This window comes from Vulpes lagopus, chromosome 12 (genome assembly GCF_018345385.1).
Source record: "Vulpes lagopus strain Blue_001 chromosome 12, ASM1834538v1, whole genome shotgun sequence".
NCBI classification, from domain to species: domain Eukaryota; kingdom Metazoa; phylum Chordata; class Mammalia; order Carnivora; family Canidae; genus Vulpes; species Vulpes lagopus.
Window position 1 is genome coordinate 5,903,717 of NC_054835.1, and position 25,518 is coordinate 5,929,234.

The following is a 25,518-nucleotide window of genomic DNA, read 5'->3' on the forward strand; positions in this document are numbered from 1 at the left end:
TGAGCAAATAGAGTCCCTGGATAACATTGTCGACAAGATGCAATTCTGAAGTTGGTCACAAGGTGACAGCATGAGGCCTTGTTTCGCATCCTCCGCTGCCCTCTAGTGGTTAGGGGGGAAAATACACCCAGGGGCTGGCCAAGGAACATTTGGGAAAACTCAGGCAGGATTGTCACCAGGGATGGAGGAGGGGGATGCTCAGTGAAAAAAGTCTCTCCAGCCCCAGCCATTGGGAACGGGTCTAGCTAGTATAGTCCCTGGACTTTTCATTAGGGTGACCATTCAGTGGAGGTGGGTGTGGAGGGTGCAGGCATGTGCCTTTCTGCCTGCAGCAGCACAGGGTAAAAGCCCCAGTCAGGAGTCAGGTCCCTATCTCCAGCATGGCTCTGCCACCAATGGATTCTCCTCTGCAAGATGCAGAGACAGAAAAAATCTCTCAATCTGTGAAAATAGGGAGAAGGTAGGTGACTGGGGCCTGGCCTGCACCCAAGCCTCCTTAGCCAGACCAGGCCTTGGCAGGAAAGCCAGGCTGGGAGACATGATCACTGGTTGGAGCAAGAGGGGCAGGGAACACAGGGTGGTGAGACCCTCCCCTGGCCACGGGGTCACGACAGGTATCTGCAAAGAGAAGGGAAGGGGCACAGGGATGCAGGGAAGGCGCTCCCTGGGGGACCCATAGCGCTGCTGGCCCAGTTCCTATCTGGCGGAGGGAGGCTCTGGGATCCACAGGTCATGCCAGGTCCCTGGAGCAAAGGCCTTTCAGGACTTAAGGCCTGACTCAGGAGGACCGTGTCTGGACACAAGGGTGGCTCCTGGAGGTGGCCTCTGTGGCTCCTCATGCCACAGACTGATGTGGCCTCAGGCCCTGGCTGCTTCCTCCCACAGGAGAGACACTCCCAGGGAGACAGGAAGGGGACCAGGCTGGTGCTCCCCCTGGCCTGGCTGGTGGGCTACGGTGCATCCATACAGAGGAGCCCTCTGCAGCTGTGACAGAGCTGGCGTGACATGTGCTGACACAGACAGAAGCCCATGATGGGTATGAGAACAAACAGATAGCAGACTGTTTCTGCAAGAGAAACTGAGGCAGCTGCTTCCAAACGTTAGTCTATTTGCCTCCAGAGTACTCACCATCCCTCTACCTTATCTGAGTGTTTGCCATCACAAGGGGCATTAATTATTTTCAGGTTTTAAAAAAATGAAGAAAATATGGGTGTCCGGGTGGCTCAGTTGGTTAAGTGTCAGCCTTCAGCTCAGATCATGATCCCAGAGTCCCAAGATCGAGCCCCACAGGGAACCTGCTTTTGCCCCTCCTGTGATTTGTGCTCTCTCTCTGTCAAATAAATAAATAAAATCTTAAAAAGAAAGAAAGAAAGAAAAAATTATCAGACTCTCCTGAGAGGTCTGGGGGAGTCGGTAAGTCCAGTGAGTAGAGTTTGGCCTGCTGGCCACCTGTCAGGCCGCTGGAGACCACTGTGTTCTTCATTTACCAGAACCAGGGGAATGGCACCCCCTGACCCAGGGCGCTCTGCTTAGAATGGGACTCTACTTATTGCCCCCCTGGCTCCCAGAGCTGGCTTTTCCCTACAGACCCCTGTCCCAGGGCCCCCTACCCAGGGCTGGGACTGAAGCCACTCTAGCCCCTGCTCCGAGAGGGGCATCCTTCTCCTATTCAAACCCTTGCAATTTCCCCTTGAGGTGGAGACTATCATTATGCCCATTTGACAGATGAGGACATGGAGGCTCAGAGAGGGTGTCACTGCCCAGAGTCCCACAGTAAGTGAGGGGCAGAACTGGACCTGCACCCTGGCACATCTCAAGCCTCTTGGCTGCTTATCCTGATGTCCCAAGGTCTATGTGACACAAAGCCTGCTAAGTCCTTCACCCCAGGCCTGACACCCAGTAGGCACCAGACAAACAGCAGCTACGACCAGGGCTGGGCATGGCCTCGTTCTGAAGCCTCTGTTAACCAGCAGTCACACACAGCACTCCGGCACAAACCCCCAGGACAACACCACCACCACCAAGGCAGCAGCAAACCTTTATTTATTGCAAACATGACATGCAGTCCCAGGGGAACCTGGGAAGGGCAGGAACCAGGAGGAGCCAGGGACGAAATCTTCTAAAGCCAGACTGTTCCCACTTCCTCTGTGGACAGAGCAGCCCCTGAGAGTCCCAGAGAAGAGCTGAAGAGCAGGGAGGCCCCGGATAGGGGGCAGGGGTGGGTCAGCCACCTGGGGCTGAGGAGTAGCCTCCTGTGGCCCTCAGGGGATATGTCTGGTGTGAGAATCGAGGGGGCTGGAGGGCTGGGGGTGGGCAAGAGGCAGAATGATCACGCCCACCCCCACCCCCATCCTCCACCACAGCACAGCACCAAGTGCTGACCCAGCACTCCTGGTCTCCGGCAGCCGGTGTTTCTTCTGCTGTCTCCCTGAGGACACTCGGGTCACTGGGGGGCCTCAGCAATGGCCTTCTCCACACGCAGGTACCAGGGCTGGATGCGGGTATGACGCATCAGGTCATCGAAGGCCTCCAGGCCCTCCATCACACGCAGCACACCATACACTGCCTGCGGGTGGGTACAGAGTGGGTGTCCACACTGCCCTGTCCTCCACCAGCTGTGTGCCCTGGGGCCCATCACCCTCCTCTCTGAGAGGGCTCACTGGGGCTTTGGGTGAAGAGTGTGGGATTTCTATAGGTTTTTGCCTACCCTGCACCCACACTCCCTATCTGGGCAACAAACCCCACCTCCAGAATTTCCTTTGGAAAAATGTCTGACCCCACTCTTAGGTCCTGAGATTTGAGGATCGGGGACCCCACCACCCAGCTCTAAGATTTGGACCTGGCAATCAACATATTCCACCCTGACTTGAAGAACTGCTTCAAGGCTTGGCATTGAAGCCAGGACAATAAGACAGTGTCCCCAGACTTTTGTGGGGTGTAAGCATGGAGCATGGGACCCAGGTCTGCCTCAGGCTAAAGCCAACTCCAAGGGGTTGAGATGCAACAGGTGAGGCTGAGCCCTGGTAATATCACTTGAGCCTCTAAATCCAGCTGGGCCTGAAGCCAACCCTCCACCCCCACCCTGAACCTGTCAGTTATGTGAAGCAAGACAGTTCCTTGTATGGAGCCAGGTGTCTCCAGAGTGGGAATGCTGTGAAATATAGGTATTGCCTACATGTGGGCTTCCTCCGCCCAAACAGGTCCCTCAAGTCTGGGCACCCCCTGCCACCACCACACTCACCAGATCAGCCAGGTTTGGCTTCTGGCCCCCCATGAAGGGTCGGTCTTTGCCCACAGCTGCCACCCACTTGTCGGCAGCCTCATAGAGGTCCTCACGAACGTCATCCTGGAGGTGATGCCTAGGTGTGGAGGGGAAAGTCCATCAGGGGAACTCCAACCCTCAGCCCAGGTTGGGAAAACAGGAAGGCTAGGGAGCCAGGGCTGCTCCCCTGAGGGGCACTGCAAAAATCAGTTATCATCTGCCCCAGACAGGAAGGCCAAGACCAATGGACAAGAGACCTGACACAGAGAAAAGAGCAGAAAAAGGCATAAAGCAGGCATCTAGGCCAGTCTGCTTCCCCTGGGGTGGTGGAGGCAACTGGGAGTTCTGACTTTGAGTCCTGGCTCAGCTTATACAAGGGGCTCAGGGACAGTGGGCCCCCAGGCGCGTACACACACACGCACACACACACAGGCACCATCACCTGCTCTTGAGCCGCTTGCTGATGAAGTACATGGCAGCTGCACCCATGTACTTGGCCACGGCACCCTCCACTGCCCCGAACTTGCCCTCCCTGACAATGTAGTCAAAGGAAGCCAGGGCCTCAGCAGGAGTGCGGTACACGTTGGGAGAGATCAGGTGCACCAGCCAGTCATCTGCCCACTGCCGCCACTTCATCTCCTCCCTGTGGACAAGGCGGGAGGACAGAGAGGGGGACAGAGGGCAGGCCAGGTGGGCTGTCAAGCCAGGGCTTGGGAGGTGTGGGAGCAGGTGCACTGTCTACACCATGCAGGGTATGGATGGGAAGCTGAGGCCTGAGCAGGAGTTCCTTAAGGGGCTGTGGTCCCAGGGGTCTCCTGGTCTTCCTTCCCATACTGTTTCCTGCTCACAGTGTCTCGCTCAGTCTGTCCCCACTCCCACCCCTACCCGGGAAGACCCTGCTCCAGCCACCTCCTGGGACCTGCCCCAGCCTCACTTACGTCCTCGCCTCCTTCCCACCATACAGGTGCTGGGCCTCTTTCTCATCTAGCATGAGCCAATACTTGTTGCAGAATTCAGTCACTTCCTTTCCCTGGTCGTTCACAGCCTTCATGGGTGGATAGTAGGTGATAATGTCTTCCAGGGGCTGCCTTTGGGAGACATCCAGAGTCTCACCCCAACTAGGTCCTCCTCTGGGAGGCTGAGCTGTCACCGGCTCAGGGTAGATATCTACCCTGGCCGGACCAGCTCTGGGGCAGAACCAGGACCAAGCCAACAGAAGCTTTCTGCCCTCTGATGGTGCCAGAGGAGGTCCTGCAGCAAGCGGGGTTTGGGGCAAATACCAGAAGCACTTCCCTGACAGAGCAAGATGTACAGAGGAGAGAAGGGGGCTCTCAGAGTAGAATCGATCCTGCAGCAGCCCCACCCTGCTCCTCCGGAGGGACCCAGGCAAGGCCTCCCAGGGGATAAAAGGGACAAAATGTAGTGCCAGCCTGGGCCTCTGAGGGGCTCCTTACCCCGACACCAGGTAGGTCTTGAGAGCACTGATGATGACAGAGGAATCGTTCAGTTGTTGCTGGAGGACAAGAGGTTGGTTTAAATTGGGGGAGTGGGCAGGGGTTGCCTGGCCACCAGCAGGATCATCAGGGTTCTTTAAAAATAAACACCAGGCATTCAAGGCAATTGATTGGGTGGAACCCTGGCATTGTTTGTCCATCCCTGGCGGTTCATCCCCCCAAAATCGATGCCCACTGAGCCTAGTCCCTGCCCACACCCTCAGACCCATCCTGAGTAAGGGAGACCCAAGTGTGGCTAATAGGAAGGAGGGTTTAGGGAGGACCTAACGTCTGGGCCCTGCCCACTCACCTGTCTGCCCTCCCAGGCACTGAGGGGCAGGGTGGACTCTAGAAGCTACACCCTAGGAGCCAAGCACTATGGTCCTCTGTTAATTAATGAAGAAGCAAGCTCAGAGAGGCTAAGTGACTGGCCCCAAGTCATGTAACCAGGGAGAGGCAGAGCCCCACCTTGAGCCCAGGATGCCCTGATTTCAGAGCTTACACTGTTGAACTCTGTGATGCTCTGCCTCCCTTAGGCCCAGCTAGTTCATAACCCTCAGCGAGGCCCAAAGAGTCCACATTCTTCTAGAGTTGCAGAGCAGGGCCTGACTCGGGGGTACCCCAGGACAAGCCAGGACACAGGGGGTTGCTCCCTGAGGCTCACCAAGCTCTCTCCTTCCTGGGCCAGCAGGATGGGCACCTTTCTGTAGGAGGAGAACTTGATCTCGGCCCTGCGCACGGGGTTCACTTCCACCACCTGGTAGGGCAGGGCGTGGAAGTCGAGGAAGGCACGGACCTTGCTGCAGAAGGGGCATGTTTTGTACTGGTACAGGGTCAGCTGCAGGCGACTGGACAGGGAGAGCTGGGTGGGGAGCAGAGGGAGGGGGGCATCTGAAGCCTGGTGCCCAGGCCCCCACCCTTAAGCAAACTTCTCCCAAGGGAGTCTCTGAGGATGACCTTGAGACCCTCAGAAGGAATGGTGAGGGGGGTGGGGTAGGTGGCAGAGAGCTCATACCACACCCCCCTCAGGCAGGAAGTATATGGTAAGATGGATGAATCTTCCGGTCTCTGTTCAACATCAGACACCTCTCCTCCTTTTTTTTTTTTTTTCCTTTTAAAAGATTTTATTTATTTATTCATGAGAGACAACAGAGAGAGGTAGAGACACAGGTAGAGGGAGGAGAAGCAGGCTTCAATGCAGGAGCCCAATGCGGGACTCGATCCCATAATTCTAGAAGCAAAGGCAGACACTTAACCACTGAGCCACCCAGGCATCCCTCTCCTTATCTACTGTCCCAAGACCATATCACACACCTCCAGTGTGCCACTCAAGAAGCAGGGCAATTGTTTCAACTTGGAGGACCCACCTCCAAGGGATGGAGGGTAAGGGGGCTCCACTCCCTCCACCCAAGGGACTTCTGGGTAAGGGGGCAGAGCCCAGCATTTGCTAGAGCAGGGTCTACCTCAAATCTCCAAGGTGGGGAGGGTTGTATCTGGGCCTTGAGCCTGGATCTGTGAGTTCAGCAGGTAAGCCCCAGGTAAGCTTGCTACATATTCATGTTTAAAAGCCACAACAGGGGATCTCTGGGTGGGGCAGCGGTTTGGCGCCTGCCTTTGGCCCAGGGTGCGATCCTGGAGACCCAGGATCGAATCCCACGTTGGGCTCCTGTGCATGGAGCCTGCTTCTCCCTCTGCCTGTGTCTCTGCCTCTCTCTCTCTCTCTCTCTCTGTGACTATCATAAATAAATAAAAATTAAAAAAAAAAAAGCCACAACAGGGGTCCCTGGGTGGCTCAGTTGGTTAAGCATCTGTCTTCAGCTCTGGTCATGATTCCAGGGTCCTGGGATCAAGCCCCACATTGGGTTCCCTGCTCAGCGGGGAGCCTGCTTCTCCCTCTGCCCCTCTCCCTACTGATGCTTTCTTTCTCTCTCAAATAAATAATATAAATAAATAAACAAACAAATAAATAATAAATGCATGCATGCATGTCACAGCAGCAGTCCCCCTCCCTCACTGTTCAGATGGGACACTGAAGCTGGACCATGGTGGTGGGCAGAGAGATACAGAGAATCCCACTCCCCTCCTACCACCCTATTTCCCTGGGCCCAGTGAAGGGGCATCTGTGGGTGGATGGTGGTCATTTTGGTGCTGTGTATGGAGGGCTGCAAGGGCACCCAGACCACCACCCAGCTAGTGGACACCTCCCTGCCACCCTCTGTCTCAGGGCCTATAATCTAGGGGTCATCGGTTCTCTGTCTCAGGGCCTAGAATCCAGAGAATCCAGGGGTCGTGTGTTCCCTAAAAATATTAACACTAATAAACGAATACATAACCTTATGATGTGAAGACAGTGGGAGGGTTTAGGGAAAGTTTATTACTTTCCAAAAGACAAAATGTTTAGAAAGTAATGAACTCTGAAGGAGGCTTTCTTTCCCTTTCTTGTAATCTCCAAATCTTTCTATTAAAAAGGTCTGAAAACACGATAGAAAACCACCTTAAGGGGATCCCTGGGTGGCTCAGCGCGGTTTAGCGCCTGCCTTTGGCCCAGGGCTTGATCCTGGAGTCCCGGGATCAAGTCCCGTGTCAGGCTCCCTGCATGAAGCCTGCTTCTCTCTCTCTCTCTCTCTCCCCCTCTCTCTCTCATAAATAAATAAATAAAATCTTAAAAAGAAAAGAAAAGAAAAGAAAGCCACCTTAAGACAAAGACAACAATACTAGTTAGCTGGCATCAATGGCGACCCCATTGCACAGATGAGGACGCTAAGTGCTCAGAGACCTAAAACCAAGTCACTTGCCCAAGGTCACGAACGGACGGAAGAGGGGATACCCGACCCCACCAGAAGTCCCGAAGTTCGGCGCTGATCCCAGCCCGCGGCTCGGCGCGGCCCGGCCTTACCTGCGCGGCAGGGCGCTGGGCGCGGAGGTCCTGGGCGCGCAGGTGCCACCGCGCGGTGTGGTACAGCCCCAGGGCACCCCCCAGGGCCAGCGCCGCCGCTCCCAGCAGCCGCGGGCTCCCCTTGCGGGCGGTGGCAGCGGGGCCCTGGCCTCCTGCCGCTCCCGCGAAGCCGGCCCGACTGTGCGCGGGGAGTCCCGGCGGGAGGCGACCGCCCAGCCTCCAGGCCAGAGCGTACCGGACCGGCCACAGCGCCCGCGCGACCTGGGCCATGTTCGCTCCGCCGGAGCCGCAGGCGGGCGCGCGAAACGAAGACCGCCGGGGATCAGGCTCCCCTTAAAGGGGCGGGACTCCGTCGCCGGAGGGTTGCCAGGGGTGACAGTGACGCCGAGAGGGGAAGAACAGCCCCGGAGGGACTGGGCGTGCGTCCCGGGCGCCCAGTTTCCCCGCACTCGTCAGAGCCACAGAAACACTCTGGGATATCTGGGAGTCGCTAAATGCCCGGCTTCTGAACACGCGATGTAACCGCTCTCGGTGGTGACCCGGGGCCCAATGCAGGAACCCGCCTTGTGGACTTTGGGTCTCAGCGTCGTCCAGAATGTGTGTTATTAACTTCTACCTCATGCACCCAATGGAAAGAGACTGAGCCCTTCAGAATGTCTGCGAAAGGGTCACAGCATGGGTCCGGGAGAGCCGCGGAACGGCCGGCCCAGGCCTGGTGCCAGGACTAGGGCTCTTTCTGCCCTCCCGCGCCGCTGCACTGCTTCTTCTGTGTCCCGAACCATAAAATTTTCCATACACACAAGGGGGCCTCAGTGACCACGTGTCTCAGATTTCGCCCACGCGGAGGCGCAGGTTAGCCGACCCGCAGGTCCCCGCCGCAGGACGGGCCGAGGGCAGGTGCCAGGCTGTCCCCGCCCCTCTGCGGGGCTCGCTCGCCGTAGTTGAGGGCCCAGGCCCCCCACACCTAGGCTTCTCGGCGGGCAGCCCCGGATGGCTCCGCCCGAAGGCCGGCAGAGGAGCGGGATTCCGGGAAAAGGCGGAGATCCAGGACCGGTCGGGTTGTGGGCGGGTAGAGGGGTGCCACCGCGGGGCGGCGACAGAGCTCGGCTCGCGGGGCGCGGGGGGAAGTGCGAGAGCTCCGGGCGTGGCGGGCGGAGCCTGACGGGGTGGGGGCGGAGCTACTGTCCGGCGGACCGGGGGTCGGGACGCGTTCCCCCGCGCTGCCCCCCTGCGCGCCCAGCGCGCCACGCAGCTGCTCCACCTTCCGCCCCGCGCCCGCTGTCCGCTCGACGGTCGCCGCGTTCCCTCGGCGCGGAGGGCCCGCAATGTCGGGGACCTGGGCTTGCGGGTGGAGGCGGGCGCGGAAGGCGAGGACGACGGCGTCGGGGAAGCAGGTGACCCTGGGGGACTACCGAAGCGACCTTTGCTTTCTCAGGGTTGCCCTCCTGGGAATGGGGGCCGGGGCCCGGCTGGGGGCTTGGAGGGCACCGCAGAAGCCTCTCTCCCCTCGCCCCTGGGTGGGTTGCGGCTGCAGGCGCCGGCCCGGGGGTTCAGGGCGAGCACCCGTGAGTGGGTCCCTGGAAACCGCAGCATTGAAGAACTGCGGGCAGCCGACCCCGTTTTACAGTTGGGGAAACTGAGGCCACTTCAGGTTCACTCGCCCTTCAGACATTTGCTCCAGCCACTCCCTGTAGTCCGTGTGCACACGGAGGCTCCTGAGGGGGTGGGGCGGGTGGGCCGTCTTGGCTTAGCAGGAGGGGCTGTCTGGGTGGGCGAACCCGCCCTGCTGAGTCAGCTTCCCCAGCCCCCTTGGCTGGTGCGCCCTGGAGCCTTGGCGCCTGTGACCTGCTTACAGCGCAGCCTGTGGCCTGCACAGCACTGCGGTGGGGGGGTAGGGGGGTGGGGGGGTGGAGGGAGAACCATCAGCTGTTTTTCACCTTTTCCAACCTGTTTCCCCATCTATAAAACAAGAATAATAAGCAGTATCTCCTGCATTGAGATGTGTAAGGATTTAATGGAAAAATGAATGGGGACAGACTAGAGGCTAGAGAGCCTTGTGCCTTAGAGACTCCTCTTTTTTGGGTGCTTGGCAGCTGCTCCACCTTTGCCAACTATGGAATGGAAACTCAGTGACCAGCACCTCCACCAAAATACCTGGCAGAATTTTCCTTTGGTCCTTTTGGTCAAGATTAGGCAGGATATTAGGGCAGTCTCACTGCCCTCTGTCCCTACACTGTTTCTTTCTTGATTCATTACAGCCAGAGGCCTCCTGTTTCTGGCCAGCATTGAACAAAGAGCCTTACTTAATGCCCAGGGAACCTCAGTTTTTTTTACTTTGATATTCCTATTGTAACTTTGTTTCTATTAATTTCTTGTCTTCATGTTCTCATTCTATTTTCTTTGCATTCCATGTTTTCTTTTCTAAACTTTTACTCAGGACACTTTTCTCATGACTTTGCAGCCTTTCTCTATTCTAAAGCACACACTTGGGCAGCCCGGGTGGCTCAGCGGTTTAGTGCTGCCATCAGCCCAGGGTGTGATCCTGGAGTCCCAGGATTGAGTCCCACGTCAGGCTTCCTGCATAGAGCCTGCTTCTCCTTCTGCCTGTGTCTCTGCCTCTCTCTCTCTGTGTGTCTCTCATAAATAAATAAAATCTTTTAAAAAATAAATAAATAGGGGAGCCCTGGTGGCCCAGAGGTTTAGTGCCACTTTCCGCCTGGGGCATAATCCTGGAGACCAGGGATCAAGTCCCATGTCAGGCTCCCTGCACGGAGCTTGCTTCTCCCTCTGTCTGTGTCTCTGCCTCTCTCTCTCTCTGTCTCTGTGTCTGTCGTAAATAAATTTAAAAAATCTTAAAAATAAATAAATAAAGCACACTCTTGAGACTAGGCGTGTCCCTTGTTTGTTGTGAACCTAGCCAGGTATTCAGCTTTGGCTTCAGCTACATCTGGTTGTCTGGCAGAGAGAGCGCTCTTCAAAATGTCCAGGATCCTGTTCAGCTATGATTGCTTTTCAAGTAGATCCTACTCGAGGCGCCTGAATAAGGGCTCAGATGGTTGAGCATCTGCCTTCGGCTCCAGTTATGATCTCCGGGATCATGGGGTTGGGATCCTGCGAGTAAGGCTCCCTGCTCAGTGGATAGTCTGTTTCTCCCTCTGCCTTCACCCCTGGTTCTGTGTGCATGCATGCACACGCTCTCTCGCTCTCTTTCCAATAAATAAAATCTTTTCAAAACAACAACAACAACACACACACACACACACACACACACACAAATAGATCCTGATCAAGGCCCACTTGGGTTGCAGAGAGACAACAGAAAGACTGGTCACCCCTCCTTGCCTACTTGGAGCAGCAGCCTCTCTTGGGCCACTGCCCCCTCTCTTCTCTCTTCAGCAGCAGCTGAGCCAGCCAGCTGCCTTGACTTTTCTTGGCAATAGTGTAACTCTAGTCCATAATCTCTAAGGTCAGAAGTCAGCCCTCCATCTTCCCCATGACTTTAAAATAGGCCTCTCTGGGCAGGAGCTGGAGAAGCAGCTCCCTCCCCACTCTGCTGCTAGTAGGGATAATTCATAGAAGGGGAGAGGCTCCAGTCAGAGAGGGGAAGGACTCCAAGGCCCTCTGGGAGACCTACTTCCCACTGCTCCTAATACGGCACACGCCCCCTCAAGAAAACACTTGGTGTACACTTGGGACCTCGTGGGAGCCCTTAGCTATGCAGGAAGGGGAGCATTGTGAGGCAGCACAAGAAGGAGACACCAGAAGAAGGCCAGGCTCCCGCACTGCAGCCACAGCACCTTCCAGGGCACCCAGAAGCCCTGTGTGGGACAAAGAAGAGCTCTGAAGCCCCTCTGCTGGTGAGATGAGGAGCTCTTTGAGCCGCTCAACTGCAGCTGCGCACACAGGCCAGACTGCCCAGGACCAGTGAACCCAAGTCCCTTTGTAAGCAGATATGTGGTATGAGGCACACAACAGATAGGGCCTGGGGCGTGAGAAGAAAGGGTCTGAGTGGGTCAAGGGGACTTTGGCAGATTGAAAACTGCACCCCCCTCAAAAGATGTAATCATTTTCTAATTCCTGGAACCTGTAAATGTACCTTTATTTGGAAAAAAAGTTTTTGCAGCTGTGATTAAATTAAAGTTTTTTTCTTTATTACTACTTTTTCAAAATGCCTTAATGGTTAATGTGCTAACATCCGATTTTCAAAGTCTATAGATTAAATGTGTACAGGGGCACCTGGGTAGCTCAGTTGGTTAAGCATCTGCCTTTGCCTCAGATCATGATCCCAGGGGCCTGGGATTGAGTCCTACATGGGGCTCCCTGCTCTGCAGAGAGTCTGCTTCTCCCTCTCCCTCTGCCCCTCTCCCTGCTTGTGCTCTCTCTCTCTCAAATAAAATATTTAAAAAAATTAAATGTGTACATTATTCTCTTCAAAAGCAAATAAAGCTATTTTTTTTTCTTTTTATGGCCCAGATTTTTTTCCTCTCTTGCAGATTGGCAGTATTCTAATTCCTGATTCGTAATCTGACACAGAGTGCATTCGGTTTTCAAATTTTCAAGAGAAGAAGAAAATTATTTTCACAACTGACCAATATTTTAATAGTAGAAGACAAGCATTCAAAACTAATGATTGTTGTTTTTTCCCTTCTTTTGCTTCTCTCATTTTCTGTCCTTTTTCACCTCTTATTCCAAATGAGTTGGAACTTGGATGGGAAAAAGTCATCCCAGATTGTCCAGGTGGGCCCAGTGTGTCATCACACGTGTGCTCTTTAAAGAAGCAAGTGAGATACACAGGGGAGAAGGATGCAAAGACAGACAGAGTTTGGAACAGTGGAGCCACAGCCAAGGAATGCCAGCAGCCACCAGAAGCTGGAAGAGGCGAGGAACAGTCTCCTGGAACATCAGGAGGGAGTGTGGCCTTGCCCACACCTTGATTTTGGCACAGAGAACTTCTGATTTTTTACTTCTGGCCTTCAGAATGTGTTCATTTAAGACAAAAAGTTTGTGGTGATTTGTTGCAATAATTTGATGGTTTGGGAAATAATCAGCCTAGTCAGAAGATAGCTAAAAGTAGGAAATTCACTGTTCAGAGAGGGTGCTGTGGAGAGATCAGGGGTATAGCTGAGCAGGAGACTTAAGGATGTGGAGGAAAAGGTACCCCAAGACAGGGGTCTCCAGGGGTGGGGTGGGGGAGTCAGCCCAGGACGTGGAGATACAGCAGTGTGGGGTGGTAGCTATCTCAGTCCTAAGAGAATACTGCAGATTTGGTGGCTTAGAAACAACAGAAATTTATCTCTCATGTGCATGATAGGGAATATAGTCCTTGATATTGCACAGCAGCAGTATCTGCAAGCAAGTATGCTTGGGGGGGGCATAGAATACTTAGTCCAATCGCTATGTTGTACACCTGAAACTAATGTAACATTGTGTGTCAACTATACTCAAATTTTATTTTATTTTATTTTTTAAAGATTTATTTATTTATTTATTTATTTATTTATTTATTTATTTATGAGAGAGAGAGAGGCAGAGACACAGGAGGAGGGAGAAGCAGGCTCCATGCCAGGAGCCTGATTTGGGACTCGATCCTGGGACTCCAGGATCGCACCCTGGGCCAAAGGCAGGCACCAAACTGCTGAGCCACCCAGGGATCCCCTATACTCAAATTTTTTTTAAAAAAATGTTTTTTCCCTTTAGAACAAGCTCTGGTCAGTTTTATTAAAGAAAAATTTTGCATGATTTACTTTTCACCCATCTGTTATGGCATGCTTCTTTTTTTTTTTTTTTTTTTTTTTTTTTTATGATAGTCACAGAGAGAGAGAGAGAGGCAGAGACACAGGCGGAGGAAGAAGCAGGCTCCACGCACCAGGAGCCTGATGTGGGATTCGATCCCGCGTCTCCAGGATCGCGCCCTGGGCCAAAGGCAGGCGCCAAACCGCTGCACCACCCAGGGATCCCTGGCATGCTTCTAATAGTATCACAATCACCCGGGTCAATGGTAGCCAGTGTGCATACTCTGTTGTATTTCCCACATGCTGTGCCCAATTTAATATTATTGCCACTGTAGTGATGGACACCAGTTTTGGCCAACATGGTATAGTATTCTATGTCAGATTTCCTCAAGGCTGGGCAGTTGTTGGCGAGGATGACCCGCATCGCTTTGCCATGTCTGATCATTTTCAGAATCTGCTTGTACCCCAGCATATACTTTCCACTTTGCATAATGAGTTGGAGGCTAGAGTTGATTGACTTCAATGACTTTTTCATCTTCTTCACAGCCACCATCCTCCTGCCTTAAATGAGGGATGGCCCCAACCAAGAGCAGCTGCCAAAACGGCCAGGAGAGAGAAAGGCAAAAAAAAGTTTTAGGGATCCCTGGGTGGCGCAGCGGTTTGGCGCCTGCCTTTGGCCCAGGGCGCGATCCTGGAGACCCAGGATCGAATCCCACGTCGGGCTCCCGGTGCATGGAGCCTGCTTCTCCCTCTGCCTGTGTCTCTGCTTCTCTCTCTCTCACTGTGTGCCTATCATAAATAAATAAAATTAAAAAAAAAAAAAAAGTTTTAATTTATCTCTCACAGCTCTGGAGCCTGGCTGGGGAGTCCAAGGTCAAGTTGCAGACAGATTCAGTGTCTGGTGAGCACTGGATTCCTGATTCATGGATCTGGCTGCCTTCTTACTGCACATGGTAGAAGGGGTGAGGGACCTCTCTGGGGCCTCTTATAAAGGCACTAATCCCATTCACGAGAGCTCCACTCTCATTATCTAATCACCTACCAAAGGAACCCCCCTCCAAATACTACTACACTGAGGATTAGATTTCAACATACAGGGCAGCCCAGGTGGCTCAGCGATTTAGTGCCCCCTTTAGCCTGGGGTGTGATCCTGGAGACACCGGATGGTGTCCCACTTGGGGCTCCCTGCATGGAGCCTGCTTCTCCTTCTGCCTGTGTCTCTGCCTCTCTCTCTCTCTCTGTCTCATGAATAAATAAGTAAAATCTTAAAAAAAAAAAAAAAAAAGATTTCAACATACAAATGGATGGGTGGTATGACACAAGCATTCAGTCTAGTACCAGGGGCCCAAGGGGTACGGGCCGAGAACATTCCAGTCCCGGCAGACTCGGCTGAGCAATTCAGGAGGAACACTCGCAGCTGCACTGACCCGGGCGGGGGGCGGGGAGACCAGTGCCCACCCAAGACCCGAAGGACCCTGGGCCCAGAGAGAGGCACCCAGACCTGTGCCCTGTGCTCTTGCTGCCACAGAGGGTTCGCATGTTCTCGGCATTTCCTCCAAACCTGCACCAGCCCCCTGGCCCCTCACCCCACTCTCCACTGGCCCAAGTCGACCCCTTCCCTGTATGAAGCTGGACACGCTCTTCTTTGGGGCCAACCTTGTCATTAGCCTGTCACAGCCTTGCTGGTGACCCCCTCCCCCAGAGGAAAAGGCTCAGCCACAGACCCCACCCCATATGAAATAAGCTCAGGGAGTGAGGAGGAGCCACAGTGACCCTGGCCTTCCTCCACCTGGGATGAATGCGGAGGGGCCCAGGATGAATGAGGAGGGGCCGAAGGGCTGCAGTCCCTACCCCCTGAGTTCCTGGGAGGACTTTGTCAGAGCTAGATACCTCTCGGACATTTGTTTTCTTTTCCCCCTTCCAGAACCTGGGCACTTTCTCATGCGTCTCGGGCTCTCAGGGTACAAAGGAGAACCAGCCTTTTTTTTTTTTTTAAGGTTTTATTTATTTATTTATTCATGAGAAACACAGAGAGAGTCAGAGACAGAGGCAGAGAGAGAAGCAGGCTCCCTGCAGAGAGCCTGGTACAGGGCTTGATCCCAGGACCCCAGGATCACAACCTGAGCCAAAGGCAGATGCTCAACCACTGAGCCACCCAGGTGTCCCTGAGAAACATCCTTTTAAGAGAGCCATCCTGGATGGTGTCCAACAGAGGCCCAACCAAGGGCCTGGGGCGTGCAGGGAGCAAGGGGTGTGGGGAGGCAGGAATGGCCAAGGTGGAGACACCCTTTCCTGGGGCTCCCAGGGCTGCAGCCCAGGAAGGAAGGGTGCAGAGCAAGGAGGAGCGGGGTCTCACCCAGCGTCAGGACCCTGCCAGGCAGAGGTTCCTCCTGCCCAGCTCCACGGGAGTCCAGTGTCTACCCACCACCTGCTAGATGCCTGGTGCCCACTGTAGACCCTGCCCAGAGCAGTGGCCTCCAGTCCCCACGGTGGTAATATGGACCCTCTAGGCTGCATGGGAGTCCAGGTCCTGGAGTGAAAGGCAGGAGCACCAGCTAGGAGGCATGCTTGGGCCAGGTACCTGAGGGCCAGACTGAGGAGGCAGCCTTGGGCCGAGACCTCGAATGGCAGGGCCTGGTGCCCTTGCCCAGAGGGCCCAAAGGACTCCCACCTCCGCAGGGTAGGCAGCAGCTAGAGGAACCCAGCAGTTGTTTTGTGGGAGGTGTAGAGAGGGGTTGCCTTTCAGAGCTTTTCCATAAGCAAGGTCCCCACCAGGTGGAAGGGGCAGGAGCAAGGAGATCCTTGAGGCTCCTTGGTGAGTCCTAGCATGACAGATGGGGCCTGAGAGCTAGAAAGCTGCTTCTGCAAACTAGAAACTCAAGCCAAGGCTATGGAGGAGCAGGCCTTCCCCTTCCGGGGTGTTCCGACCTGCAGTGGCCAAGGAGGGCTCATCTCTGGACCCCAAGAGTTTCTGCTACTGTGACTGGTCTCCTGGGGGCATCTCGCTTGGCCTCTCCTCCAGGGTGTGGTCCTGGCTCTGAGAAGCCTAGTGACCCCCTTCCTGGGGATGTCCATCCCAGCCTTCAAGCAGGTGAGAGAGGGTTGCTTTTGCCCCAGCTATGGGCTGGACCAGACACTGCTCACAAACTTCTAGAAACCTGTCCAGGAGGTTAGACAGGATTCCTCAGATGTAAAAACTGCCAGAGTACATTTTGTGTGATTAGACGAAGGTGGGGCCTGTTCTTCCACGGAGGCCATGCAGTCCCCAGGAGCCTCTGCTCTCGGGCGTGTGGGTCAGGGAGAGCCGCCTACGGGAACAGTGGGGGAGTTGTCCCGACTTCCTGCCACAGTCCCTGCCATTGCTGCAGAGACCCACAGCAGGACTTGGAAGGCCCAGCCCTGGCTTCTCCCAGGAGGGACTTGGGCCCAAGGCTTCTGCATGACTTGTGGACTCACATGAGTGGGCAATGTGGCCTTCAGGGCTCTGTCTACCGTGGAGCCCTTGGAGTTGGCCAGAGTCCACACAGAAGGTTCACACCATGGTGCTCACCCATTCCTCTGAGTGCCAAGTCTCAGCTTGTGAGGTGGGTGTGCCATCTGGAGCTGACCCTCTTCTCCACAGCCCTGTAAGACTCCTCCCTTCCTCAGGCCCAGGGCAGTGGGCACACCCAGCCAATACCCTCCCCTCAGCTCTAACCAGCTCAGTGCCCACATCTTGTTGGCTGGGATCAGCCACAGCTTGGCCTGACCTCTCTGCCCCAGCCGTGGTCATATGACCGTCCTTGGATCCCCAGAGTATGGCTGGGACACTGCACCCTGCTGAGCCTCAAATCCGTGGACACAGCCTCGTCCCCCTCTTACTTCTCCCTCGGCTCCCGGGCTGGGCCAACAGGGGGAAGAGGCAGATAGGGAAGGAAGGGGTGATGAGGTGGCTGTCACCAGGTGTCAGCTGAGGTGAGACCACACAGAGATAAGAACAGACAGATAAGACCAGTGGGCCTGCAATAGGCCTGGAGCCACCACCAAGAGAAGACCAGATTTGCTTACAAACTCTGAGACAGCCTTGTATAGAGATGCCCTGTGTGTGTGCCTGGCCTCTGTTAAACAACGCAAATTCAGCTAGTTTGCAACATCAAATTGGATTTATTGAATGACTCATACAGGCAGCATCCCATCTAGCAAATAGAGAGGAGCTTTGTTGAGCTGTAGAAAAGGAGAGGTTTTTTTTTTTTTTTTTGAAATGAAAGGGATTTTTTTTTAAAATTTTTATTTATTTATAATAGTCACAGAGAGAGAGAGAGAGGCAGAGACACAGGCAGAGGGAGAAGCAGGCTCCATGCACCGGGAGCCAGATGTGGGATTCGATCCCGGGTCTCCAGAATCGCGCCCTGGGCCAAAGGTAGGCGCTAAGCCGCTGCGCCACCGAGGGATCCCAGGAGAGGTTTTTTTGAAGGTAGAGAGGCAACAGAAAGAAGGAAATTATTATCAAAGAATCCATTGTGTTAGGCAAGGTCACCCTCCTTAGGATAACAGAAGGGGTCTCTCAGTAAATTCCAGGGTGCTGTTCCAGAAATTCCATGTGGAATGGTTACATGGGGCGGGGTACATCGGAGCCGAAACTGCAGTTGGGTTAGGCGATGTTAGGTCTTGGCTTGCCAACATGGGGCTGTTAACATAAGTGAATCCATTTGCGCCTGTGGGAGGGGTGGGGTGGGCAAGGGTGGGCAACAGCTAGGGGACTCAGGGTCCCACCAGGCACCTCTGAGCCGGGCCTTCCCCCTGCTTGCACCTGGCCCTGGTTTGCTCAGGCTGCAGACCTGGCTCTAACCCCTCCCCACTTCATACTCTGGGGAGCAGGGTTATGGATTCATACCAAAGGAGCATTGGCCACTCTGCCTCATGACTTTTCAAGTCTAGAATATTCCATCCAGTGACAGAGAGGCACTGCCCCTCCCCTAGTGAAAAGTCTCTGGGGCTTGACCTCCCTCGTATCCAGCAGTCACTGCAAACCCAAAGATACCTTTAAAGGTCAAAGAAGGAGCAGGAGTGGAGCTCCTGGGGCTGTGAGTGAGGATGAGAGGGGTCAGGGGTGGCCACTGGTGCCTTCAGAGGGTGTGTGGCCTTTGGTGGCAGCATCATTACCCCAAAAGTTTGCACATTCCCACTTCCTGCTCTTTCATCACCCTGACAGGCCTGAGAGGGCGGGGATCCTCTGGGGGCCTTCCTGGCGTTTGGGGAGGTAGACGCTACCCTCACCCCTCATCTCAGGACTCCCAGAGTCTCCTTCCCTCAGGACCCACCACCCAAAGCCCAGACTAGAGGAGCCGGTTCCCCTGTAGCAGGTGGAGGAGTAATGAGGTCCCAGAGGTCACCTGAGGCCAGTGAGGTCTCCTGCTGACTTCTAGGGGACACTGCCCAGGGGCCGGGCCCCTTCACTGCCTCCAATAGACCACCAGGCCCCCATGAGGAAACTGCTTCCCTCCAAGACAAAGCTGAGATCAGCCATGGCAGAAACAGTTCTGGGGGCCTAGGCCTGGGCCCCTGGGCTCCAGAGCCCAAGGCTGACCAGAGATGGCAGATGGTTGATACCTGCTCTCTCAAGGATGAGGATGAGTCCTTGCCATCACTGTGACCCCAGAGTACCTGGGGTCCAGAGTAACAGGGTAAAGAGCCCTCCCTTTGGGCCCTAGCCCCCCAGCCTGTTTCATCCAGTCCAGGGCATGTCCTTCATGGTCCTCCCAGCAAAATGGAGCTGGCATCGCAGCCTCAGAGCTCTGCTTTATCAAGCTGTCTCATTTGTGGCTGGCACGCCCAGCTTGGGGGCTCTGTCCACTGGGCCCACAGGAGGGGCCAAGCCCTCAGGTGTCAGCTGAGGTCTGGGTCCAGCCCTGACAGTGGGGCATGGAACAGGGGGCCTTCGCAGGGAGAGGGACATCTCACCCTGGGCCAGGGTCTGGTGTGGGGTCCCCGGGAGAGCCAGGATCTGGGCTCCAGGAGTGTGGGCACACATTCCATCCTTCCCTTCCTTGCCGGTAAGGTGTACTCACAGCTGTCTCCCTGTTCCTGGAGGGAAACCAAGAAGTAGCAGGTACTCCGTTGCTGTGAAGCATTCTCTGCTTTCATCAGGTGTGGGGAGGGGGCCTCTCCCCCGCCTTACCCCACACTTACCCCACTCTGGGCTTGGGCTGAGCAGAGGCTTCTAGGGGTCAGGGATGACAGCTTGTCCAGACTGGAGACAACAGATCACGCACAAAGGCGTCCTTGTGCCTGCGGAGGTGTGGAGCTCTGGGGAATCCCTGCCCCCCTCCCTGGCCTTTCTGCCCCTCATCTTGCATAATCTTGACCTCAGGGAAAGGGTCAGAGCTTGCCAAATGTTTCAGCCTGAGTTGCTGGCAATTGCTTCACCCTTTCTGGATTAGCAAAGGATAAATCGCCCCACCCCGGAATGAGCAACTGACTAGGGGACCATAAATAAGGTCCCCTCCCCTGGGGCAACCTTCTCACTAGTTTCTCTTCTTCAGCTGCTATCTGGCACACCAGCTTCTTAAGCCCTAAAGTCATGACCCAGGTTCTCCTGTGGCTGGGCCTTGCCTTGCTGGGGTCCTTGCAGGTCCAGACCCAGGACTCCATCCCAAGTCTGATCCCAGCCCCGCCTCTGCTCAAGGTGCCACTGCAGCCTGACTTCCAGCATGACCAGGTAAGGGGGCTAGAGGGGCAGCCTGCTGCAGGGAGGCCCAGGGCAGAGTATAAACAGAGGGGAGGAGAGGCAGAGCGTGTTAGGGCAGGATGGGCTTAGGCTTCACCCCAGCCTGCCCTTGGGTCCCCTGATGGAAGGCACATCTCATGCCCCCATTCCCACCCCAACTTCGCCAACAAAAGGGTCACTAGGGCAGAACTTCCCAGGTCCACACTCCCTTCCATAATCCCCACAGTCCAGTGAGGTGGAAAAGCTTCAGGCTCTCTGCATGATGAAGAAACAGGATCAGGGAGGTAGGTCAGCTGGCCACTCGCCGAGGGTCACCCCATCCCTACCAGACTCAGGGCTCCCTCCTGGCCTGGTAGCCTCCAGCTCCCGCAGCCTTCATCACCACAGGCCTGTGTGGCCAGTCAGGGTCCCTGCTGCCAAGTTAGAGGGACCCTTGGCCAGGCTGCCCAGAGCTGTCTGCAGGGACGGAGCAGTAGGGTCCCCCAGGGGCTGTTCCTGGTCTCTGCCTGTCATCCGCACCCACTGTAGTTCCAGGGGAAATGGTATGTCGTCGGCATAGCAGGGAATACATTAAAGAAAGAAGAACATGGCCAGCTTAAGATGTATACCACCACCTATGAGCTGAAAGATGACCAGAGCTACAATGTCACCTCCACCGTACTCAGGTGAGAGCCACCGCCTCCTGGGGGGGCACAAAGGCCCTGGGGTGGGGGCCGCCCTGGGGCTCCAAGAGACAGACCAATGTTGTACCAAGGAGTGACCTAAACTGAAAGGTCATCCTACTGCTTGGAACTGGATCCCCCTCCATTTATTCCTTCATTCTCTAGATCCATGTCTATCAGTCCCTTCAGCACAGACACACGGATAGTCCTGGGGATGGACACAGACAGTCATAGGGCAACGAGACGGAGAGAGCAGGGGTGTCCTAGAGTGGAGGGGAGGGCCCCTGGATCCAGCCTGGAATCCCACCGAGGGCTTCGTCAAGGGTTTCCAGGGAGGTGGTCTCTAGGCCAGGCCTTGAGGAGTCAACATGCCTCAAAAGGAGGCCGGGAACATCTGTGGCAGCGGCTGCTGGACAGGGCCTGCCAGAGCTGCTTCTTCAGGAAGCCATCAAGTAGCTGCCCTGAGCAGGGGCCAAGGAGCAGCCTACACGGGGGCGTTGGACATAGTGGCAGCGTCTTTAGGCACCAGTACCAAAGGGGTCCGGTGAGGAACAGGTCTGGCTGCCACAGGGAGAGGGATGAGAGGATGCAGCTGGGAGGCTGGCCAGTCACAGGTGGGAGATGACTGGGGTAGGGGGGAATCAGGCACAGATTAGGACCCAGAGAGGGAACTGAGGATTACCCAGCTCCTATGGCTTTCTGGCTCTAGCACTTGGGGGATGGGGCTAGGGCATTTGTAGTTCTGGGAACAGAAGAAGGGCAAGTTTGGGGAGATCAGCTCTGGGATGCCAGGGGACCAGATGAGACGCAGGTGAGATGTCAGAGTTGGCCCAAGAGCTAAGGGAGTCCCTTGGCATCAAGCCGACTGGAGCCTTGGAGAGTGAATCCCCCAGGAGAGCTTATAGCAGGAAGCCACAAGATGAGAGTAAGGGACAAATGCCTGGGGTTGGGGAGACAGGATGGAGGGAAGGCCACTGAGGGGAAAGAGCCCTGAAGGGGGAAGGACAGTAGGTGCCAGAAGGAGAGTCAGGTGGCTCAGGACAGAGCAGGCAGGGACAGGCTGGGAAGGGCTCAGTGGGGGAAGAACCAGACCCATCGGAGTAGGATGGGGTGCAGGCCTCTTGTGGCACGAGGGGCTGACACCCTTTAAAAAAAAAGATTGTATTTATTTATTGAGAGAGAGACAGAGAGAGTGTGTACACATGCCCATGTGTGTGCACCCGCGACCAAGGGCAGGGGCAAGGAGAGATGGAGAGAGAATATCAAGCCGACTTGGTGCTGAGTGCAGAGCCTGATGTGGGGCTCAATCCCAGGATCCTGAGATAGTGACCTGAGCCGAAGCCAAGCACTGCCAGGCTGTCACCATCTTACCACCCATCTCTGGCTTCCACAGGAATGAGCGCTGTGACTACTGGAACAGAGATTTTGTCCCAAGTTTCCAGCCTGGCCAGTTCAGCCTGGGCAACATTCAGCGTGAGTCCTGAGCAGGGTGGATCTCCAGGGGCACAGACCTTCCTGGTGATCCGCACAGACACCACCCAGCCAGGGGGTGTGGGGGTTAGGATTAGGAATAGGTCCCTCCACCGGGCCTGGATGGGCTGATCCTTTACCATCCCCCCCCCCCCGCCTGCAGTTTACCCTGGAGTAGAGAGCTACCTGGTGCAAGTGGTGGCCACCAACTACAACCAGTATGCCTTGGTGTACTTCAGGAAAGTCTACAAAAGCCAGGAGTACTTCAAGACCACCCTCTATGGTAGGTCTGCACTATGGCCTCTGGGGCCCGGCTCCTGCTCATGCTTGTGGGGGAGTAAGATAAGCCCATCCCACCTGCTCCCCGCCCCCCAGCCCTTGGGAAATGGGAGAGAGATCTCTCCACAGATACCACCCCCCCCACCTCCATCATGAGGAAGGGGTCTAAGGCCTCCTTCATGTGTTCAATGATATTTTTGGAGCATTCACCTGCCACTTACCGGTCATCTTGACTACAGGGAGGACGAAGGAGCTGCCCCTGGAACTGAAGAAGAAATTCATCAGTTTTGCCAAATCCATAGGCCTCATGGAAGACCACATCATCTTCCCTGTCCCCATTGGTAATCATTGGCTAAGCTGAAGAGAAGGGGAAGTGGGGACTGCCCCAACCTGATGTTGCCCCACTAGGAAAGGGGGGAGAGGGGGAGACTCGGGCCCCAGCAGCAGTCACTGGAGTCCCTGGGAGCCACTTTGGGTTCAGGAAGAGTCTGCTGTACCCAGGGGTCTGTGGGGCACCTGGTAATGTGGGCCCCAAGTGCTCCTCCCTGACAGATAGCCAGGGTCCAGGTTTCCTGTCTCCTTGCCTGGCTCCCTCCACCTCCCTCTGCTTGTCCTGGGCTAGCTCCCACTTTGCCCTGGGGCTTGCTCACCATTGACTTGGGAGGCCCCCTGTCTTCAGGCAGTGGGGCCCAAGGCTGAGGGGCTGTCGGGACTTAGCAGGTAAGCTGGCAGAAGGCCTGATGCCCAAGCAGGCATGTGGCTGGGCTTCACCTGCCTCCTTTGGAGAAGTGTCACTCAGGTCTGCACGTCCTCAGGTCTCTCTCCCAGTTCCCCGCCCCTATCAGCCAGCCCTCTGCTGTACTATCCCGGAAGGGGACCCCCAGATCTTCTGCAGCTGGGCCAGGTTGGGGCCCAGGGTGGCCCAAAGGAAGAACAGGGACCCTGGAGGTCAGGGAACCACACCCCAACCCCCCTGCCCATGCTGACCACTCTGTCCCCTACAGACCAGTGCATTGATGGGTGAATGAGAACGCGGTGAGTATGGCTCAGGAGGGCTTGATGGGGGCCAGAGTGCTGGTGGGAGGGAGTCCCAGGCCTGCCTTTGTTCCCCCGACCAGCACTGCTGCCCTCTTGATTCCCCTGACTCCCTTTCAGGTGCTCCCTGTCTCTCTCCACCCGGTCGCCCTCACACCAACCTCTGACCAGGACATCATCCAGCTGTCCCCACCAACCCGGACACCAAGAGAGCCATGAGACCCTTCTTACCACATAGCCCACCAGCTGCTCTCCAGGCTGTCCTTCTGATGGAACTAAGAGTTATTTGCTTGCTAAATAAACACATGCCACCTGGTTCCAAATCTGTGCTCCTTGACCCCCGGGCTATCTGAGAGGGAGAAGAGCAAAGAAGGGCTCCTATCAGCATCACTCCCAGAGATCGTGGTCCCCAGAGAGGGATGGAGGCCACAGAAGCAGAGTTCAGCATTTACTGAACACATCCAGCTCCCAACTCCAGGCCCAGACCCAGACCAGCAATAACCCTCACTCACCTCTGCCTCTTAACACATTGATGGGTCACATCTCACATCCACGTTCAGCTACCTGCTGCAGGTCCTATGGCAGGGGCCTAGCTAGGGCCAGGGAGCTGAAAGCGTTTGAGGGGGCTGAGGTGCTATCACCCACACTTCACCAGGACCCTGTAGATGGGGGAAGATCTCAGCCAGGGTAAGAGGATGCACAGTGGGTGGGGCAGAAGCATGCCCAGCTTGAGGCTGTGCGAGGGACAGAGGGTCACCGGAGGTGGTCCCCTTTCCCTCTGCCAGCCCCATGTGGGCCCACTGGTGGGTGGTAGTGTCCATGCTGATCCCATTCTGAGTGCTGTCCCTCACCTACATCCTCCTCTGTGATGACCTCTGGATCACCAGGGACAGGGACAGGGGAGGCAAGGAAGAGAATATGCTGCCAGGAATCCAGAATCCAGAAGACTTGAGGGTTCTAGGCCTATACCCACCACTTGGCTGGGCCTGTGTCTGGAGCCTGACCAGCCCCTGTCCACCCCTCTGTGTCTGCATCACACTACTTGAACTGCATCATACAACACCACACACTTGAAACTCCCTCCTGGCTTCTTCTCCCCTTGCAAGGTCAGGGGCCGGAGGGTTGAGGTTCCAAAGAAACCCAGGCTTATCTACCCCTCAGCTTGCACACTTACCCTTGGGCAGGCTTGGGAGTGTGGGGGAGGGTGGGGTAGTGGGGGGATACTGGAGCTCTAGCTGTCCTATCCTCAGCCCTGAGGGGGCAGGATAGGCCTGAGATCCAGGCCTACCAATTAGAAGTCTGGGTCAGGGGGCACCCGGGTGCCTCCGTCCACTAAGCATCTGCTTTTGGCTCAGGTCATGATCCCAGGGTCCTGAGATTGAGCTCCATATTGTGCTCCCTGCTCCAAAGGGAGCCTGCTTCTCCCTCACCCTCTGCCTGCTGCTCCCCCTGCTTGTGCTTTCATGCTTTGTCAAATAAATAAGTAAAATCTTTTAAAAAAGAAGGAGAAGGAGAAAGAAGGAGAAGAAGAAAGAAGAAGGAGAAGAAGAAGAAGAAAAAGAAAAAGAAGAAGAAGAAGAAAAGAAGAAGGTTGGGGGTCAGGTTCCCGGAAGAGACCAGCTTGCTGCAGTGTGGGCTGAGGGAGGAAGGATGGAGGCTCTACCCAAAACCAGAAAGGCCCCACTGAGAAGGGCACCCAAGGGATTATTGGCTAGAGCACCACTAGCTGGCAAAGGGAGTGGGAGCTGTCCCCAGCATGCCTGGTGCTTGAGCTCCACTTCGGAAAACAGAAACAGTTTCTTTGCCTTGGCCCAAGCCATGCAGCTACCTGGCCACCACCTGGGTGTGCTGGGTCTTCCAGGATCAAACTCTTAGGAGACAAATGGGCTTTGTGTTTCTTCCCGGGGTCACTGGGTTTTATTAGTTTCCTATTGCTGCTATAATAAATTATCACACACTGGCATCTTATGACAATACACATTT

At 55.4% G+C, this 25,518-nt stretch overlaps 2 protein-coding genes across 3 annotated transcripts; one reads left to right on the forward strand and one right to left on the reverse strand.

Moving 5' to 3' along the window:
• Positions 1 to 2,025: 2,025 nt before the first annotated feature.
• PTGES2 (prostaglandin E synthase 2) lies at positions 2,026 to 8,153 on the reverse strand. Of its 2 annotated transcripts, none has more exons than XM_041726786.1 (7): positions 7,652 to 8,153; positions 5,420 to 5,617; positions 4,717 to 4,775; positions 4,201 to 4,350; positions 3,705 to 3,905; positions 3,242 to 3,359; positions 2,026 to 2,566 (listed from the first exon to the last, which is right to left on the reverse strand). In XM_041726786.1, exons 1-7 carry the CDS (start codon positions 7,919 to 7,921, stop codon positions 2,444 to 2,446), a joined length of 1,119 nt encoding a protein of 372 aa, XP_041582720.1. In that variant the 5' UTR covers positions 7,922 to 8,153; the 3' UTR covers positions 2,026 to 2,443. The 2 variants fall into 2 exon arrangements, with proteins under 2 accessions (XP_041582720.1, XP_041582721.1); XM_041726787.1 differs by having other exon boundaries at positions 5,420 to 5,512; positions 7,652 to 8,142.
• A 760-nt stretch (positions 8,154 to 8,913) lies between these two features.
• On the forward strand, positions 8,914 to 23,845 carry LCN2 (lipocalin 2). The gene is made up of 8 exons (XM_041726788.1): positions 8,914 to 9,045; positions 19,905 to 20,080; positions 20,618 to 20,754; positions 22,145 to 22,224; positions 22,385 to 22,504; positions 22,740 to 22,841; positions 23,505 to 23,535; positions 23,656 to 23,845. The coding sequence occupies exons 2-7, from the start codon at positions 19,943 to 19,945 to the stop codon at positions 23,522 to 23,524; spliced, it is 597 nt and encodes a 198-aa protein (XP_041582722.1). The 5' UTR covers positions 8,914 to 9,045; positions 19,905 to 19,942; the 3' UTR covers positions 23,525 to 23,535; positions 23,656 to 23,845.
• Positions 23,846 to 25,518: the final 1,673 nt, after the last annotated feature.